General features: G+C 52.6%; 1 protein-coding gene across 2 annotated transcripts in view; it reads right to left on the reverse strand.

The window, feature by feature from the left end:
- Positions 1-16,884, reverse strand: part of DDX56 (DEAD-box helicase 56) — a 135,744-nt gene that overhangs the window by 91,211 nt on the left and 27,649 nt on the right. For both annotated transcript variants that reach the window (XM_075346262.1, XM_075346263.1), the window contains 2 exons: positions 7,619-7,732; positions 7,421-7,515 (listed from right to left, as the gene is read on the reverse strand). In XM_075346262.1, the coding sequence (XP_075202377.1) occupies positions 7,421-7,515; positions 7,619-7,732 (209 nt within the window). The remainder of the gene's footprint in view (positions 1-7,420; positions 7,516-7,618; positions 7,733-16,884) is intronic.

Consider the following 16,884-nt stretch of genomic DNA (forward strand, 5'->3'; position numbering starts at 1 on the left):
CAGCCTCTCTGTCCCCAGCATCAGCCTCTCTGTCCCCAGCATCAGCTTCTCTGTCCCCAGCATCAGCCTCTCTGTCCCCAGCATCAGCCTCTCTGTCTCCAGCATCAGCCTCTCTGTCCCCAGCATCAGCTTCTCTGTCCTCAGCATCAGCTTCTCTGTCCCCAGCATCAGCCTCTCTGTCCTCAGCATCAGCTTCTCTGTCCCCAGCATCAGCCTCTCCGTGTCCAGCATCAGCCTCCCCATCCCAGCCTTCCCCAGGATCAGCCTCTGTCCTCTCAGCCTCCTCCAGCACGCCGTGCTCCTCTGCCGACACTCACAGATCCGATCGCATACACTCACTCACACCCACCCGATCGCATACACTCACACCCACCCGATCGCATACACTCACACCCACCCGATCGCATACACTCACACCCGATCGCATACACTCACACCCACCCGATCGCATACACTCACACCCGATCGCATACACTCACACACACCCGATCGCATACACTCACACACACCCGATCGCATACACTCACACACAAAGACACACACACTGACGATATTGCACATACGCGCTGATACTCACAACATCCGGGGATATCACATGCTTCTGGCCATGTGATCCCCCGGCAGGTCCTGGAAGCTCACAACAGCACAGTATCGCCGCCGAGAAGCAAGCGATATCCCAGGATGTTGTGAGTATGTGGATACGATGTGATGTGTGAGGTGTGTGTGAGTGTGATCTGATTTGTGTGTGTGTATGTGTGTGTGTGCTATGTGTGTGTATGTTCCGCAGCTGCAGGACCTTGATGTGTGGATGCGATGTGATGTGTGTGTGAGGTGTGTGTGAGAGTGAGTGTGAGCCGGTGTACACTGGTAACTATGATACACATCGGGTAACTAAGGGACCTTAGTTACCCGATGTTTATAATGGTTACCAGCTTTCACGGCCTCCGTCAAGATCCCAGCATCGCAAGGTTATGTCTGGCGCTGCCGGGATCCTGACGGAGCCGGTGTAGAAGCAAGCGATATCCCAGGATGTTGTGATGTGTGAGGTGTGTGTGAGAGTGAGTGTGATCTGATGTGTGTGTGTACTCACCTGGGAATCGGAGCTCCGTGTCAGTTGGGCCAGAGCGAGCGTGCATTGCGTGAGGGGGGCGGGGCCTGCAGAGAGCCGGGGCGAGAGGCCAATCCGTGTGGGGGGGCGGGGCCATGGCGAGCCCAGCGGCCAATCAGCTTTGTGTCACCGTAAGGACACAATTTCGGAGCATGACAGACAGACAGACAGACAGACAGACAGACAGATAGACAGACAGAATAAGGCAATTATATATATATATATATATATAATTTTGTTTACTTACCGTAAATTCTTTTTCTTATAGTTCCGTAATGGGAGACCCAGACCATGGGTGTATAGCTTCTGCCTCCGGAGGACACACAAAGTACTACACTAAAAAGTGTAGCCCCTCCCTCCGAGCATATACACCCCCTGGTTAACCAAATATAGCCAGTTTAGTGTAAAAGCTGAAGGAGAGTAGCCACCCACAAGTAGAGATAGAGCAAGAACCGGAACAAGCGGAGCCTCTGTCTACAACAACAGCCGGTGATAACACACGGAACAAGAAAACTGCCAACAGGCAACAGGGAGGGTGCTGGGTCTCCCATTACGGAACTATAAGAAAAAGAATTTACGGTAAGTAAACAAAATTCTCTTTTTCTTCATCGTTCCTATGGGAGACCCAGACCATGGGACGTCTCAAAGCAGTCCATGGGTGGGAATAAACAGAAAACTGAGAAGTAGGCGAAACCTAACTTCGCAAATGGGCGACAGCATGAGCATGCCTTTGTAGTGCTTCGAAAAGGCATGCAGACTAGTCCAAGTGGCAGTCTGACAGACCTGCTGAGCCGTAGCCTGGTGCCTGAAACCCAAGAGGCACCGACAGCTCTGGTCGAGTGTGCCTTGATCCCCCGGCGGGGGAGGCACTTGAGTACACTGGTAGGCATCGGAAATGGCCGACATAATCCAACGAGCTAGGGTCGGCTTAGAGCCGAGAGGCTCTTACGCCGACCTGTGGTCAGCACAAAAAGAGAGGTGCACCGCCTAAGAACAGCGGTGCGAGACACATAGATCTGGAGCGCCCGCACCAGATCCAGGATATGCAACGCTTTTTCAAAGCGATGAACAGGAGCCGGACAAAAGGAAGGCAGGGAAATGTCCTGGTTAAGGTGGAAGAGAAACCACCTTAGGGCGGAAGTCCGGAGTCGGACGGAGAACCACCTTGTTTTGATGAAAAAAACAAAAAGAGGTGACTCGGAGGAGAGTGCAGCCAAATCAGAGACTCTCGCGAGGGAAGTTATGGCCACTAGAAAGACCACCTTCTGTGAAAGACGAGACAAAGAAACCTCCCTAAGAGGCTCAAAGGGGGGTTTCTGGAAGCCGTGAGGACCAGATTAAGGTCCCAGGGATCCAAAGGCCGCCGGTAAGGCGGAATGATGTGAGATGCGCCCTGTATGAAGGAGCGCACCTGAGCCAGCCGGGCGATACGCCGCTGGAAACACACTGGCAGAGCCGAGACCTGTCCCTTGAGGGAATTGAGGGATAGTCCTAGCTGCAGACCGGACTGTAGAAAGGACCGGAGGGTCGGCAAGGAAAAAAGGCCAAGAAGCATGGCCGGAAGGGCGACACCAGGACAGGAAAATTCTCCAGGTCCTGTGATAGATTTTGGCCAAGGAATACTTTCGAGCCCGAGTCATAGTGGAGATGACTTCAGGAGGGATACCAGAAGTCGTCAAGATCCAGGACTCAAGAGCCACGCCGTCAATCTGAGAGCCGCAGAATTCTGGAGGAAAGACGGACCTTGTGAGAGAAGGTCTGGACGGTCCGGGAGATGCCACAGCACCTCAACGGACAGATGGCGCAGGTCAGGGTACCAAGCTCGCCTGGGCCAGTCTGGCAATGAGAATGACCCGATGGCCCCCCATTCTGAACTTGCGCAGGTCTCTGGGCAAGAGCTAGAGGGGGAAACGCGTAAGACAGACGAAACTGGGACCAATCTTGAACCAGCACGTCTGCTGCAAAGGCCTGAGGATCGTGGGAGAGAAGATCCACTGCCGGAGTGCCCCACTTGCGGCAGATTAACCGAAACACTGCCGCATGCAGAGCCCACTCACCACTGTCCACGGTTTGACGGCTGAGACAATCTGCCTCCCAGTTTTCCACGCCTGGGTTGTGGACTGCGGATGTGGTGGACCTGGAATCCTCCGTCCACTGAAGGATACCAACAGTGCCAGGCGGCTGAGTGTCACGCCCTGGTGTTAATGTAGGCAACCGCTGTGGCGTTGTCTGACTGGACTCGAATGTTCTTGCCCGCCAACAGGTGGTGAAAGGCCAAGAGAGCTAGAAGCACAGCTCTGATTTCCAGCACAGTGATCGAGAGGGCTGATTCGGACGGAGTCCAAGTGCCATGCGCTCTGTGGTAGAGATATACCGCTCCCCAGCCGGACAGACTGGCATCCGTGGTGCGGATCACCCAGGACGGGGCCAGGAAGGAGCGTCCCTGAAGAGAGAGGGGCCGAAGCCACCACTGAAGGAAGTCCCTGGTATGTGGCGACAGAGCCACTAACCTGTGCAAGAAGGAAGTCCGCTTGTCCCAACAGCGGAGAATGTCCAGCTGCAGGACGCAGATGGAACTGGGCAAGGGAACCGCTTCCATTGACGCCACCATCTGACCCAGCACCTGCATTAGGTGCCTGATGGAATGACGGCGGGGCCTCAGCAAAGAGTGCACCGCTAGTGGAGGGACTGCTGTTCGACTAAAGGCAGCTTCACAAGTGCCGGCAGAGTCTCGAATTGCATCCCTAGGTACGTGAGCTTCTGGGTCGGAGTCAGAGTGGACTTGGGCAGAATGACAAGCCACCCGAATTGGACTAGAGTGGCGAGAGTGAGCGAGGCACTCCGCTGACGGTCTGCACAGGATGACGCCTTGACTAGAAGGCCGTCCAGGAAAAGGGATGCCAACCCTTGGAGGTGCAGAACCGCAACCACTGCTGCCATGACCCTGATGAATACTCGAGGGGCCGTGGCTAACCCGAAGGGAAGAGCCACGAATCGGAAATGTTCCTCTCTGATTGCAAAACGTTGCCAACGCTGGTGCGAAACTGCAATTGGCACATGCAGATAGACATCTCTGATGTCGAGGATGCAAGGAATCTCCTTGGGTCATTGAGGCAATGACTGATCAGAGAGACTCCATGCGAAAAAGCCGCACCTGAACATGCTTGTTGAGAAGTCTGAGATCCAGGATGGGCCGGAAGGAACCGTCCCTTTAGGGGACTAGGTAGAGATTTGAGTAGAAACCTCTGAACCGTTCCCAGGCGGGAACCGGTACAATTACTCCGTTGGCCTGCAAGGATGCCACGGCCTGAGAGAAGGCGGCGGCCTTGGAGCAGGGGAGAGTTGACAGAAAAAAATCTGTTTGGCGGGCTGGATAGAATTCTATCCTGTAGCCGTGGGAGATGATATCCCGCACCCACTGATCGGAGACGTGTTGAAACCACATGTCGCCAAGCGGGAGAGCCTACCACCGACCAAGGACGTTGCTGGCGCGGCCAGATAGTCAAGAGGAGGCTGCGTCAGTGGCAGCAGCTCCTGCGGTCATCTGAGGACGCAGCTTCGTGCGCCAGTTGGGTTTTTGGTCCTCGGCTGAGTTAGTGGACGAGGCCAAGGGCTTAGAGGACGACCAGTTGGAGGAACGAAAGGAACGAAACCTCGACTGGTTCCTGCCCTGTTTTTGCTTGTGGCATGGAAGTACTCTTCCCGCCAGTAGCTTCCTGAATAATTTCATCCAGTTGTTCACCGAACAGCCTGGGCCCAGCAAATGGGAGCCCAGCAAGGGACTTCTTTGAAGAAGCGTCTGCCTTCCACTCTCGAAGCCACAGGATCCTGTGGATAGCGAGAGAATTGGCCGAAGCCACCGCAGTGCGGAGCCTCCAGCATGGCAGACATGGCATAGGATGAAAAGGCTGAAGACCTGGAAGTTAAGGCAACCATCTCGGGCATAGAGTCCCTGGTGAGGGAATGCATCTCCTCTAGAGAAGCAGAGATGGCTCTGAAGCCCACACTGCTGCAAAAGGTGGGGAGAACGAGGCCCCTGACGCCTCATATACAGATGGCGGACAGTGGAATCCTTAAGGGAGTTGCCATCAGCCACTGATACAACTTTCCGGGCTGAGAGTCTAGACACCGGAGGGTCTACCTTTGGTGAATGAGCCCACTCGTTGACCACCTCTGGTGGAAACGGAAAACGGTCATCAGAACCACGCTTTGGGAAGCGTCTGTCAGGACAGGCTCTGGGCTTGGTCACAGTGGCCTAAAAAACTGGAGTGGATAAGGAACACACTCCTTGTTCTCTTAGGCAAGGTATACTGATGCTTTTCTGCCAGAGAGGAGTGCTCCCCTGATACAGGCGGATTGAGGTCCAGTACAAATATAATGGACGCAATCAAATCATTAGCATCTGCGTCACTTTCGGACAGATCAATGGGGTACATGGAGTAGCGTCCGAGCCCCCAGTAAAGGCATCCTCCTTGTCCTGCGAGTCAGCTCGTGAACCAGAGCCGCGGGACGAGGAAGGAAAGGGGACCCTGCGTCTCCATTTTAGGAGGACGGGGTCTGAGACCAGATGAAGAATCCTCTGTCAGCTTTGCTGAGCGAGCCGTAGCAGCAGAAGCGCCCTGAGAAGGGGGCTGATGCATGCTCAGCAGTGTCCGGGACAGCTGTCCCCTGGAGAGAGGGATTCTACCCAAGCCGGGGGTTCAGCCACCGGAGCCGAAGCAGCCGGAGGGACCACTGGGGATGAGCCTCCAGGCTGAGGCACCACTATGTTAGAGCAGGCATCACAATGTGGTTATGTGCTCGGTACAGGCAGTACGAGCCTACATGCAGTGCATATTGAGTACAGCCTTGCAGCCTTGCTCCTCGTGTGAGACATGCTGCTGAAGTGGGGGCTCTGAGCCAGAATGACCCCCAGCAGAGTATATAAACAGTGTATATAAGCAGGTCCACAACCGGAGGTTGTGGCTTGCCAGACCGTTTGACATAGAGACATCTCTGTGCCCTCCAGATCCCACAGCCCGGACCCCCAGAGAGATGGCCAGCGCTGATCGCTGTCACAATGTGGTTATGCAGACATGCATGAGAACGCTGATAAAATGGCGCCGGAGCGAGGAGAGGGGGCGGGGCCAACTCTAAGAGCGGGATCGGAGGGCCAAGGAGATATACAGGGGAGGGAATATTTCCTCAGAGAGGAGTGTCCCTTCCCTGTGCTGAACAGTCGCTGGGCGGAGCCGCACTGTCCCTCTGCATGATTGGCATGCAGGGGCAGTGAAAACGAAACTAGGCCTCAGGCGAAGCCGGGGCCTAAATTTAACGATGCGGCCGGCGAGCAGGCACCATCGGCGCGGTTCTCAGGTAAAAACCAGAGAACCGGCCGGAAATGTCACAATAGATACACAGCACACTCTCCCCAACAATAAAGTACAAGGGACCCCCCGATAATAACGTCTCAGATACTTAGCTTGTGAGACGCAGGGCCAGGTCCCTGAGGGATGAGTGCTCCGTCCGGCAGGATCCTGAAAGGGCTGCGGATGGAGACCGGTCTCCTGCAAGGCAGGAAGAACCGTGCTGGCTCCCACTTCAAGCCAGAGCCCCGGAGGGATGGTGAAGGAGCGCGGCATGTAAGGCTCCAGCCCTGAAATCAACCTTAACAGCACCGCCGACAAAGTGGGGTGAGAAGGGACATGCCGGGAGTCCAGGCTTGGACCCGCTTTTCTTCAAACTCTTTCCAAAAATCAAAATCAGATGAGAATGCATGTGTGGATGTGTGCCTCCTGAACACAAAGCATTGAACTGGCTATATTTGGTTAACCAGGGGGTGTATATGCTCGGAGGGAGGGGCTACACTTTTTAGTGTAGTACTTTGCGTGTCCTCCGGAGGCAGAAGCTATACACCCATGGTCTGGGTCTCCCATAGGAACGATGAAGAAATATATATATATATATATATATATATATATATATTATATATATATATATATATATATATATATATATTACACATACACATATATGGACATACACACACACATACATATACACATATACATACACACACATATACACACACACACACTGATTGTATAAATTGTGTGAATGTATATTATATTTATTTTATTTTTATTTTATTTTATTTTTTTTAAGAGGACCACCCCTTTTGATCCATGTAGTATCTGATCAGTCTGAGAAAGCCATTATATATTTGTAGGACTTGTCAAAGGGTTAATATTATTATATCCGCCACATTGCAGACAGGTCCCCAGCATATCGTACAGTAACACAGACGTAATATGGACGGTAACCGCTACATACCTCCCCCCAGAGCCTCTTCAATCTCTTTTAATAGGGAAAGTTCTGTATTTGCCACAAATGTAAGGACCACGCCGGGATTATTAGCACGAGCCGTCCTGGAACGATGAGATTAAATATGAAACTCATTAAATAAGAACGAAGAGGAAATATGGAGATCATAAATCAGCAAAAAGGACATCATAACACCAATATACGTACCTTCCAGCCCGGTGAATATAGGAGTCCACAGACAAGGGGAAGTCAAAGTTTACCACGGTAGAAACATTCTTAAAGTCGATGCCACGAGATACCCCGTACTCACTGTCCTGCCCTCTGAAATGACAAATGCAGTAGTTGTCAAAAAAAAAAAAAAAAAGGATTTTTGGTACTCACTATAAAATCTGTTTCTCGAAGCCTTCACTGGGGGACAGAGGAAATTATGGGTGTAGGAGGCTGACACTATGCAGAAAATATTGGTAATATACACCCACCAACCGGGGCCGAGCTGACCAGTTAGTGTGAAGCAGTAGCAGAGGCAACGTGAAACAAAATAGACTGGCATTTAAAAAGGGGCAGGTGCTGTGTCCCCCAATGAAGGCTCAGAGAAAGATTTTACAGGGAGTACCCAAAATCTTCTTTTCTCTATCGCTTCATTGGGGGAGACACATGAAACCATGGGATGTACATAAGTAGTCCCTAAGGGTGGGAAGAAAAGGACTAGAAAATAGGAGCAACAGAGACAAGATTCACATGCAACTGTAATTTGCAAAGTCTTTTTGCCTAGGTCCGAAACTGCCAAAGAAAGAAGGTAAGAAGGTGTGTCCTCTGTAGAACTTGGAAAAGGTAAGTACAGATAACTAGGAAACAACCTAGAGTGCTGCCAAATAGACGACAAATGATCCAGAAGGCCTCAGGCATAGGTGAAGAGAACCAGAACCCCAGTGAGGGTGCTCTGTCCATTGCCCATTATGCATACAGAATGGCAGAGCGGATCCAGATAGGAAGACCACTAAGAAGACTCTCTGGATCCTGAAGAAGAAATTCGAGCGTCTAAAGCAGGGGTCGGGAACCTATGGCTCGCGAGCCAGATGAGGTTCTTTTGATGGCTGCATCTGACTCGCAGGCAAATCTTCCGGTTTGTAAGACACACTTTTTTTTCCCCAAAACTGGAATAAAAAAGAGAATTTTGTTTACTTACCGTAAATACTTTTTCTTATAGTTCCGTATTGGGAGACCCAGACATTGGGCGTATAGCTTCTGCCTCCGGAGGACACACAAAGTACTACACTCAAAAGTGTAGCTCCTCCCTCTGAGCTTATACACCCCCTGGAGAACCAGATCTAGCCAGTTTAGTGCAAAAGCTGAAGGAGAATAGCCACCCACAAGTAAAAACAGAGCAAGAACCGGAACAACCGGAGACTCTGTCCACGACAACAGCCGGTGATAACACGCGGAACAAGAAACTGCCAACAGGCAACAGGGAGGGTGCTGGGTCTCCCAATATGGAACTATAAGAAAAAGAATTTACGGTAAGTAAACAAAATTCTCTTTTTCTTTATCGTTCCTATGGGAGACCCAGACATTGGGACGTCTCAAAGCAGTCCATGGGTGGGAATAAACAGAAAAACTAAGAAGTAGGCGGAGCCTAACTTCACAAATGGGCGACAGCCGCCTGAAGGATGCGTCTGCCCAAGCTCGCATCTGCCGAAGCATGAGCATGCACTTGGTAGTGCTTTGAAAAGGTATGCAGGCTAGTCCAAGTGGCAGCCTGACAGACTTGCTGAGCCGTAGCCTGGTGCCTGAAAGCCCAAGAGGCACCGACAGTGCTGGTCGAGTGTGCCTTGATCCCCGGCGGGGGAGGCACCTGAGAACACTGGTAGGCATCCGAAATGGTCGACCTAATCCAACGGGCTAAGGTCGGCTTAGAAGCAGAGAGGCCCTTACGCCGACCTGTGGTTAGCACAAAAAGAGAGGTGCACCGCCTAAGAGCAGCGGTGCGAGACACATAGATCCGGAGAGCAGGCACCAGATCCAGAGTATGCAACGCTTTTTCAAAGCGATGAACAGGAGCCGGACAAAAGGAAGGTAGGGTAATGTCCTGGTTAAGGTGGAAAGGAGAAACCACCTTAGGAAGAAAGTCCGGAGTCGGACGGAGAACCACCTTGTCTTGATGAAAAACCAAAAAAGGTGACTCCGAAGAGAGCGCAGCCAAATCAGAGACTCTCCTGAGGGAAGTTATGGCCACTAGAAAGACCACTTTCTGTGAAAGACGAAACAAAGAAACCTCCCTAAGAGGCTCAAAGGGGGGTTTCTGCAAAACCGTGAGAACCAAATTGAGGTCCCAGGGATCCAAGGGCCGCCGGTAAGGCGGAATGATGTGAGACGCCCCCTGCAAGAAGGTGCGGACCTGAGCCAGCCGGGCGATACGCCGCTGGAACAGCACTGACAGAGCAGAGACTTGTCCCTTGAGAGAGTTGAGGGACAGTCCAAGCTGCAGACCGGACTGTAGAAAAGACAGAAGGGTCGGCAAGGAAAAAGGCCAAGGAGGATGGCCGGAAGAGCGACACCAGGACAGGAACATTTTCCAAGTCCTGTGATAGATCTTGGCAGAGGAAGACTTACGGGCCCGAGTCATAGTGGAGATGACTTCAGGGGGGATACCGGAAGCCGTCAAGATCCAGGACTCAAGAGCCACGCCGTCAATTTGAGAGCCGCAGAATTCTGGCGGAAAAACGGACCTTGTGAGAGAAGGTCTGGACGGTCCGGAAGATGCCACGGCACCTCTACGGACAGATGGAGCAGGTCTGGATACCAAGCTCGCCTGGGCCAGTCCGGAGCAATGAGGATGACTCGACGGCCCTCCATTCTGATCTTGCGCAGAACTCTGGGCAAGAGAGCTAGAGGGGGAAACACGTAGGACAGACGAAACTGGGACCAGTCTTGAACCAGAGCGTCCGCGGCGAATGCCTGAGGATCGTGGGAGCGAGCCACGTAAACCGGAACCTTGTTGTTGTGACGGGATGCCATTAGGTTCACGTCCGGAGTGCCCCACTTGCGGCAGATTGACTGAAACACTGCCGGATGCAGGGACCACTCGCCACTGTCCACGGTTTGACGGCTGAGATAATCTGCCTCCCAGTTTTCCACGCCTGGGATGTGGACTGCGGATATGGTGGACTTGGAGTCCTCCGTCCATTGAAGGATGCGTTGTACCTCCAACATTGCCAGGCGGCTGCGTGTCCCGCCTTGGTGATTGATGTAGGCAACCGCTGTCGCGTTGTCTGACTGGACTCGGATGTGCTTGCCCGCCAATAGGTGGTGAAAAGCTAGGAGAGCCAGAAGCACGGCTCTGGTTTCCAGCACATTGATTGAAAGCGCTGACTCGGACGGAGTCCAAGTGCCCTGTGCTCGGTGGTGGAGACATACCGCTCCCCAGCCGGATAGACTGGCATCCGTGGTGAGGATCACCCAGGACGGGGCCAGGAAGGAGCGTCCCTGAGACAGAGAGAGGGGCCGAAGCCACCACTGAAGAGAGCTCCTGGTCTGTGGCGACAGAGCCACTAATCTGTGCAAGGAGGAAGGCCGCTTGTCCCAACAGCGGAGAATGTCCAGCTGCAGCGGACGCAGATGGAACTGGGCAAAGGGAACAGCCTCCATTGACGCCACCATCTGACCCAGCACCTGCATCAGGTGCCTGATGGAATAACGGCGGGGCCTCAGCAGAGAGCGCACCGCCAGTTGGAGGGACTGCTGTTTGATTAAGGGCAACTTCACAAGTGCCGGCAGAGTCTCGAACTGCATCCCTAGGTACGTGAGCCTCTGGGTGGGAGTCAGAGTGGATTTGGGCAGATTGACCAGCCACCCGAATTGGGCTAGAGTGGCGAGAGTGAGCGAGACACTCCGCTGACAGTCTGCGCTGGATGAAGCCTTGACTAGAAGGTCGTCCAGGTAAGGAATCACTGCCAACCCCTGGAGGTGCAGAACCGCAACCACTGCTGCCATGACCTTGGTGAATACCCGAGGGGCCGTGGCTAACCCGAAGGGAAGAGCCACGAATTGGAAATGTTCCTCTCCGATTGCAAAACATAGCCAACGCTGGTGAAACTGCAATTGGCACATGGAGATAGGCATCTCTGATGTCGATGGATGCCAGGAAATCCCCTTGGGTGATTGAGGCAATGACTGACCGCAGAGACTCCATGCGAAAATGCCGCACCTGAACATGCTTGTTGAGAAGCTTGAGATCCAGGATGGGCCGGAAGGAACCGTCCTTTTTGGGGACTAGGAAGAGATTTGAGTAGAAACCTCTGAACCGTTCCCGGGCGGGAACCGGTACAATTACTCCGTTGGCCTGCAAGGATGCCACGGCCTGAGAGAAGGCGACGGCCTTGGAGCAGGGGGGAGTTGACAGAAAAAATCTGTTTGGCGGGCTGGAAGAGAATTCTATCCTGTAGCCGTGGGAGATGATATCCCGCACCCACTGATCGGAGACGTGTTGAAACCATGCGTCGCCAAAGTGGGAGAGCCTGCTACCGACTAAGGACGTTGCTGGAGCGGACAGATAGTCAAGAGGAGGCTGCCTTAGTGGCAGCAGCTCCTGCGGTCTTCTGTGGACGAACCTTTGTGCGCCAGTTGGATTTCTGGTCCTTTGCTGAGTTAGTGGACGAGGCCGAGGGCTTAGAGGACGACCAGTTGGAGGAACGAAAGAAACGAAACCTCGACTGATTCCTACCCTGGACAGGTTTCCTGGTTTTGGTTTGTGGCATGGAAGTACTCTTCCCGCCAGTAGCTTCCTTAATAATTTCATCCAGCTGTTCACCGAACAGCCTGGACCCAGAAAAAGGGAGTCCAGCAAGGTACTTCTTTGAAGAAGCATCTGCCTTCCACTCTCGAAGCCACAAGATCCTGCGGATAGCGAGGGAATTAGCCGAAGCCACCGCAGTGCGGTGAGAAGCCTCCAGCATGGCAGACATAGCATAGGATGAAAAAGCTGAAGCTTGGGAAGTTAAAAGGTAACCAATTCGGGCATAGATTCCCTGGCGAGGGAATGCATCTCCTCTAGAGAAGTAGAGATGGCTTTGAAAGCCCGCACTGCTGCAAAAGTTGGGGAGAACGAGGCCCCTGCCGCCTCATATACAGATTTGGCCAGAAGGTCAACCTGGCGGTCAGTGGAATCCTTAAGAGAGGTGCCATCAGCCACTGATACAACGGTCCGGGCTGAGAGTCTAGACACCGGGGAGTCTACCTTTGGTGAATGAGCCCACTCCTTGACCACCTCAGGTGGAAAGGGAAAACGGTCATCAGAACCACGCTTTGGGAAGCATTTGTCAGGACAGGCCCTAGGCTTGGTCACAGCGGCCTGAAAACTGGAGTGGTTAAAGAACACACTCTTTGTCCTCTTAGGCGAGGTAAACTGGTGCTTTTCTGCCAGAGAGGGTTGCTCCTCTGATACTGGCGGATTGAGATCCAGTACAGAATTAATGGACGCAATCAAATCACTAACATCTGAGTCACTTTCGGACAGATCAATGGGGCACATGGAGTTAGCCTCCGAGCCCCCAGTAAAGGCATCCTCCTCGTCCCGCGAGTCAGCTTCTGAAACAGAGCCGCGGAACGAGGAAGGAGAGGGAGCCCTGCGTCTCCTCTTAGGAGGACGGGGTCTGGGACCAGATGATGAATCCTCTGTGAGCTCCGCTGAGAGAGCCCTAGCAGCAGAGGCACCCTGTGAAGGGGGCTGATGCATGTTCAGCAAAGTCCTGGACAGCTGTCCCATGGAGTCGGCAAAAGACTGGGAGATAGACCTAGATAAGGATTCTACCCAAGCCGGGGGTTCAGCCACAGGAGCCGGAGCAGCCGGAGAGACCACTGGGGGTGCGATTCCAGGCTGAGGCATCGTCAGGTTAGAGCATGCAACACAATGTGGATAGGTGCTCGGTTCAGGCAGTAGGAGCTTACATGCAGTGCATACTGAATACAGCTTTGGAGCCTTGCTCCTCGTGTGAGACATGCTGCTGGAGTGGGGGCTTGCCAGAATGACCCCCAGAGAGTATATACAAAGGTCCACAACCAGAGGTTGTGGCTTACCAGACCGCTGGAGCGGTGTTGTGTGCCCTCCAGATCCCGAAGCCCGGACCCCCAAGCACCTCAGCAGGGATGCTGCAGACCAGTGCTCATCGCAGAGAAAACGCTGAGAAAATGGCGCCGGAACGAAGAGAGGGGGCGGGACCTACTCTGAGAGCGGGATCTGGAGGGCCAAAGAGACTTACAGGGGAGGAGACATGTACCCAGTGAGGAGTGTCCCTCCCCTGTGCAGAACGGCCGCTGGGCGGAGCCGCGCTGTCCCTCTGCATGAATGACATGCGAGGGCAGTGAAACCGAAAGTAGGCCTCCGGCAAAGCCGGGGCCTAAATTTGAGCAGTGCGGCCGGCGCGCAGGCACCATCGGCGCGGTTCTCAGGCGACAGCCAGAGAACCCGCCGGAAATGTCAGAAAACTCACTCAGCACACTCTCCCACAACAATAAAGTACAGGGACCCCCAATATATAAACGTCTCAGGTACTTAGCTTGCTGAGACGCAGGGTTCCAAGTCCCTGGGGATGAGTGCTCCGTCCAGCAGGATCCTGAAGGGCTGCGGACGGAGACCGGTCTCCTGCCAAGCATGGAGAACCGTGCTGGCTCCCACTTCAAGCCAGAGCCCAGGAGGGATGGTGAAGGAGCACGGCATGTAAGGCTCCAGCCTTGGAATCAACCTTAACAGCACCGCCGACACAGTGGGGTGAGAAGGGACATGCCGGGGGTCCAGACTTGGACCCGCTTTTCTTCAAACTCTTTCCAAAAATCAAAAATCAGATGAGAATGCATGTGTGGATGTATGCCTCCTGAACACAAAGCGATAAACTGGCTAGATCTGGTTCTCCAGGGGGTGTATAAGCTCAGAGGGAGGAGCTACACTTTTGAGTGTAGTACTTTGTGTGTCCTCCGGAGGCAGAAGCTATACACCCAATGTCTGGGTCTCCCATAGGAACGATAAAGAAATGGGGGTGCGTCTTACAAACCGCATATGGCTTACCGAGGCGGCAGTGGTGAGCTGCTAGTTCTGAGAATCGCCCATGGAAGGAATTGGCACCGGAGGAGCAAGGGAATGAAAGACCTAGAATGAATTCAAAAGAGCACAGTAATATCGAGCATTCAACATCAGCTGAGATCCCAGAGATCCATGGGAGGCCACCAGAGATTTACCAAGGGTGCCCACCTCAAGGGAACAAGCTGAATTCCACTGAAAAAAAATTAAAAGGCAGAGACCTGACCTTAGAGAAGACTGAGGAACAGACCGGACTTAAGGTTTGAGGTCAAGAAGGAGGAAAGAGAAGAGGACTTCCCTGTTTGGATAGTGATCAAAGACCTGATCGAAGAAACTGAAGCTTTTAGAAAAGGGGGGGACCAAGGAAACTGATATGGAAGTTTCCCCAAGGTGTCTGCAAGCAAGCCTAATATCTTGCAGAGGTAATCTACGATCTCCGTAGCTGTGAAACCATTGATCATTCTGGAACTAAAGGAGATGGAAGGATGAGGAGGAAATGAGTAACCCAGGAAGCCAGCAAGGCAATGGAGACAACCGCTGAGGATTTACAGACCTGGATACAAACTGAGGTATCCTGTAACGCACCTTGGATGCCAACGGGATGATGTCAGAAATGCTCCGCCTTTAATTAATATGGATGAGAACAGTCTGCTGAGGCGGCCACCTCTCCTGTTGAAAATCTTTTGCAGGTTGGGAAGTTGGTGGTCTGTAGCTTACTCCGGGGATGAGAACTGCTGAAAAAACACCGCAACACATTGTACAGTCCATGACGAGATATTTCTCATGGACCAAACGTATTCCACCTTGGTGAATGATAAATGTCACGGTGTTGTCGATTAGAAGCTGAGGGCGGCTCGACAGAAGATCCTACCAAAGGAGGAAAGGCAAGGATCAGCTGAGAGTTCCAGAACAAGATGGGAGGCTGCAGTCTGTCATCATGTTCTTCCAACGATTTGGAGAGTCTTTTGCGAAGAGAGAGAGAAGGACACAGCCACCAGACCAAAATTAAGTGACTGGTGAGGAGTCTGTTATACCAAGGGAATTACTTGGGAGAACTGGAAGATGGAGCAAAGAACAGAGTGATCGAATCCAGAAAAGTAGAGAAGATTTCTACAAAGAGAAGGGAATTTTGTTACTTACCGTAAATTCCTTTTCTTCTAGCTCTTATTGGGAGACCCAGACGATTGGGGTATAGCTACTGCCTCCGGAGGCCACACAAAGCACTACACTAAAAAGTGCAAGGCCCCTCCCCTTCTGGCTATACCCCCCCGTGGTATCACGGGTTCTCCAGTTTTAGTGCCAAAGCAAGAAGGAGGAAAGCCAATAACTGGTTTAAACAAATTAACTCCGAGTAACATCGGAGAACTGAAAAACCGTTCAACATGAACAACATGTGTACCCGCAAACAACAAAAACATCCCGAAGGACAACAGGGCGGGTGCTGGGTCTCCCAATAAGAGCTAGAAGAAAAGGAATTTACGGTAAGTAACAAAATTCCCTTCTTCTTCAGCGCTCTATTGGGAGACCCAGACGATTGGGACGTCCAAAAGCTGTCCCTGGGTGGGTAAAGAAATACCTCATGTTAGGGCTGCAAAACAGCCCTCCCCTACGGGGGTGTCACTGCCGCCTGCAGGACTCTTCTACCTAAGCTGGCATCCGCCGAAGCATAGGTATGCACCTGATAATGCTTGGTGAAAGTGTGCAGACTGTACCAGGTAGCTGCCTGGCACACTTGTTGAGCCGAAGCCTGGTGTCGTAATGCCCAGGACGCACCCACGGCTCTGGTTGAGTGGGCTTTTAGCCCTGAAGGAACCGGAAGCCCCGCAGAACGGTAGGCCTCAAGAATTGGTTCTTTGATCCATCGAGCCAGGGTGGCTTTAGAAGCCTGCAACCCCTTGCGCGGACAAGCGACAAGGACAAAAAGTGCATCGGAACGGCGCATGGGCGCCGTGCGGGAAATGTAGATTCTGAGTGCTCTCACCAGATCTAACAAACCAATCGTCAGGGGAAAAGGGATAACGTGTATCTTAAAAACGTTTGGAGAAGACGCTTATCTGGTAAGCGTGGTGTTTCTGGACTGCTTCTCTGAAGTCAGCGTGGCCAGAAAAATACTCAATATCCGTTTGAGATACTGAAAAGGGACTTCTCCTGCTGTGAAGCTGACTCCTCCACTGGGGGAGCTGAGGGAGAAAGATCCAACCTTCCATTGATGGACGCTATAGGATCATTCCGTATGGCGTTACCATCCGGTGTATCCGGATCGATAGCGATGTCAGGATCAAAGTCCTGGAGAGCTGCCTTATCATACAGAGAGTCCTCCTGGGACCCCCCCGTTCCAAATGAGGTTGGTCAGGAAGATTGCCCATGGCCTGTCTGGACTGCAAATCTCTATCTTATGACAATA

The sequence above is a fragment of the Anomaloglossus baeobatrachus genome, chromosome 4 (assembly GCF_048569485.1).
Source record: "Anomaloglossus baeobatrachus isolate aAnoBae1 chromosome 4, aAnoBae1.hap1, whole genome shotgun sequence".
Lineage (NCBI taxonomy): Eukaryota > Metazoa > Chordata > Amphibia > Anura > Aromobatidae > Anomaloglossus > Anomaloglossus baeobatrachus.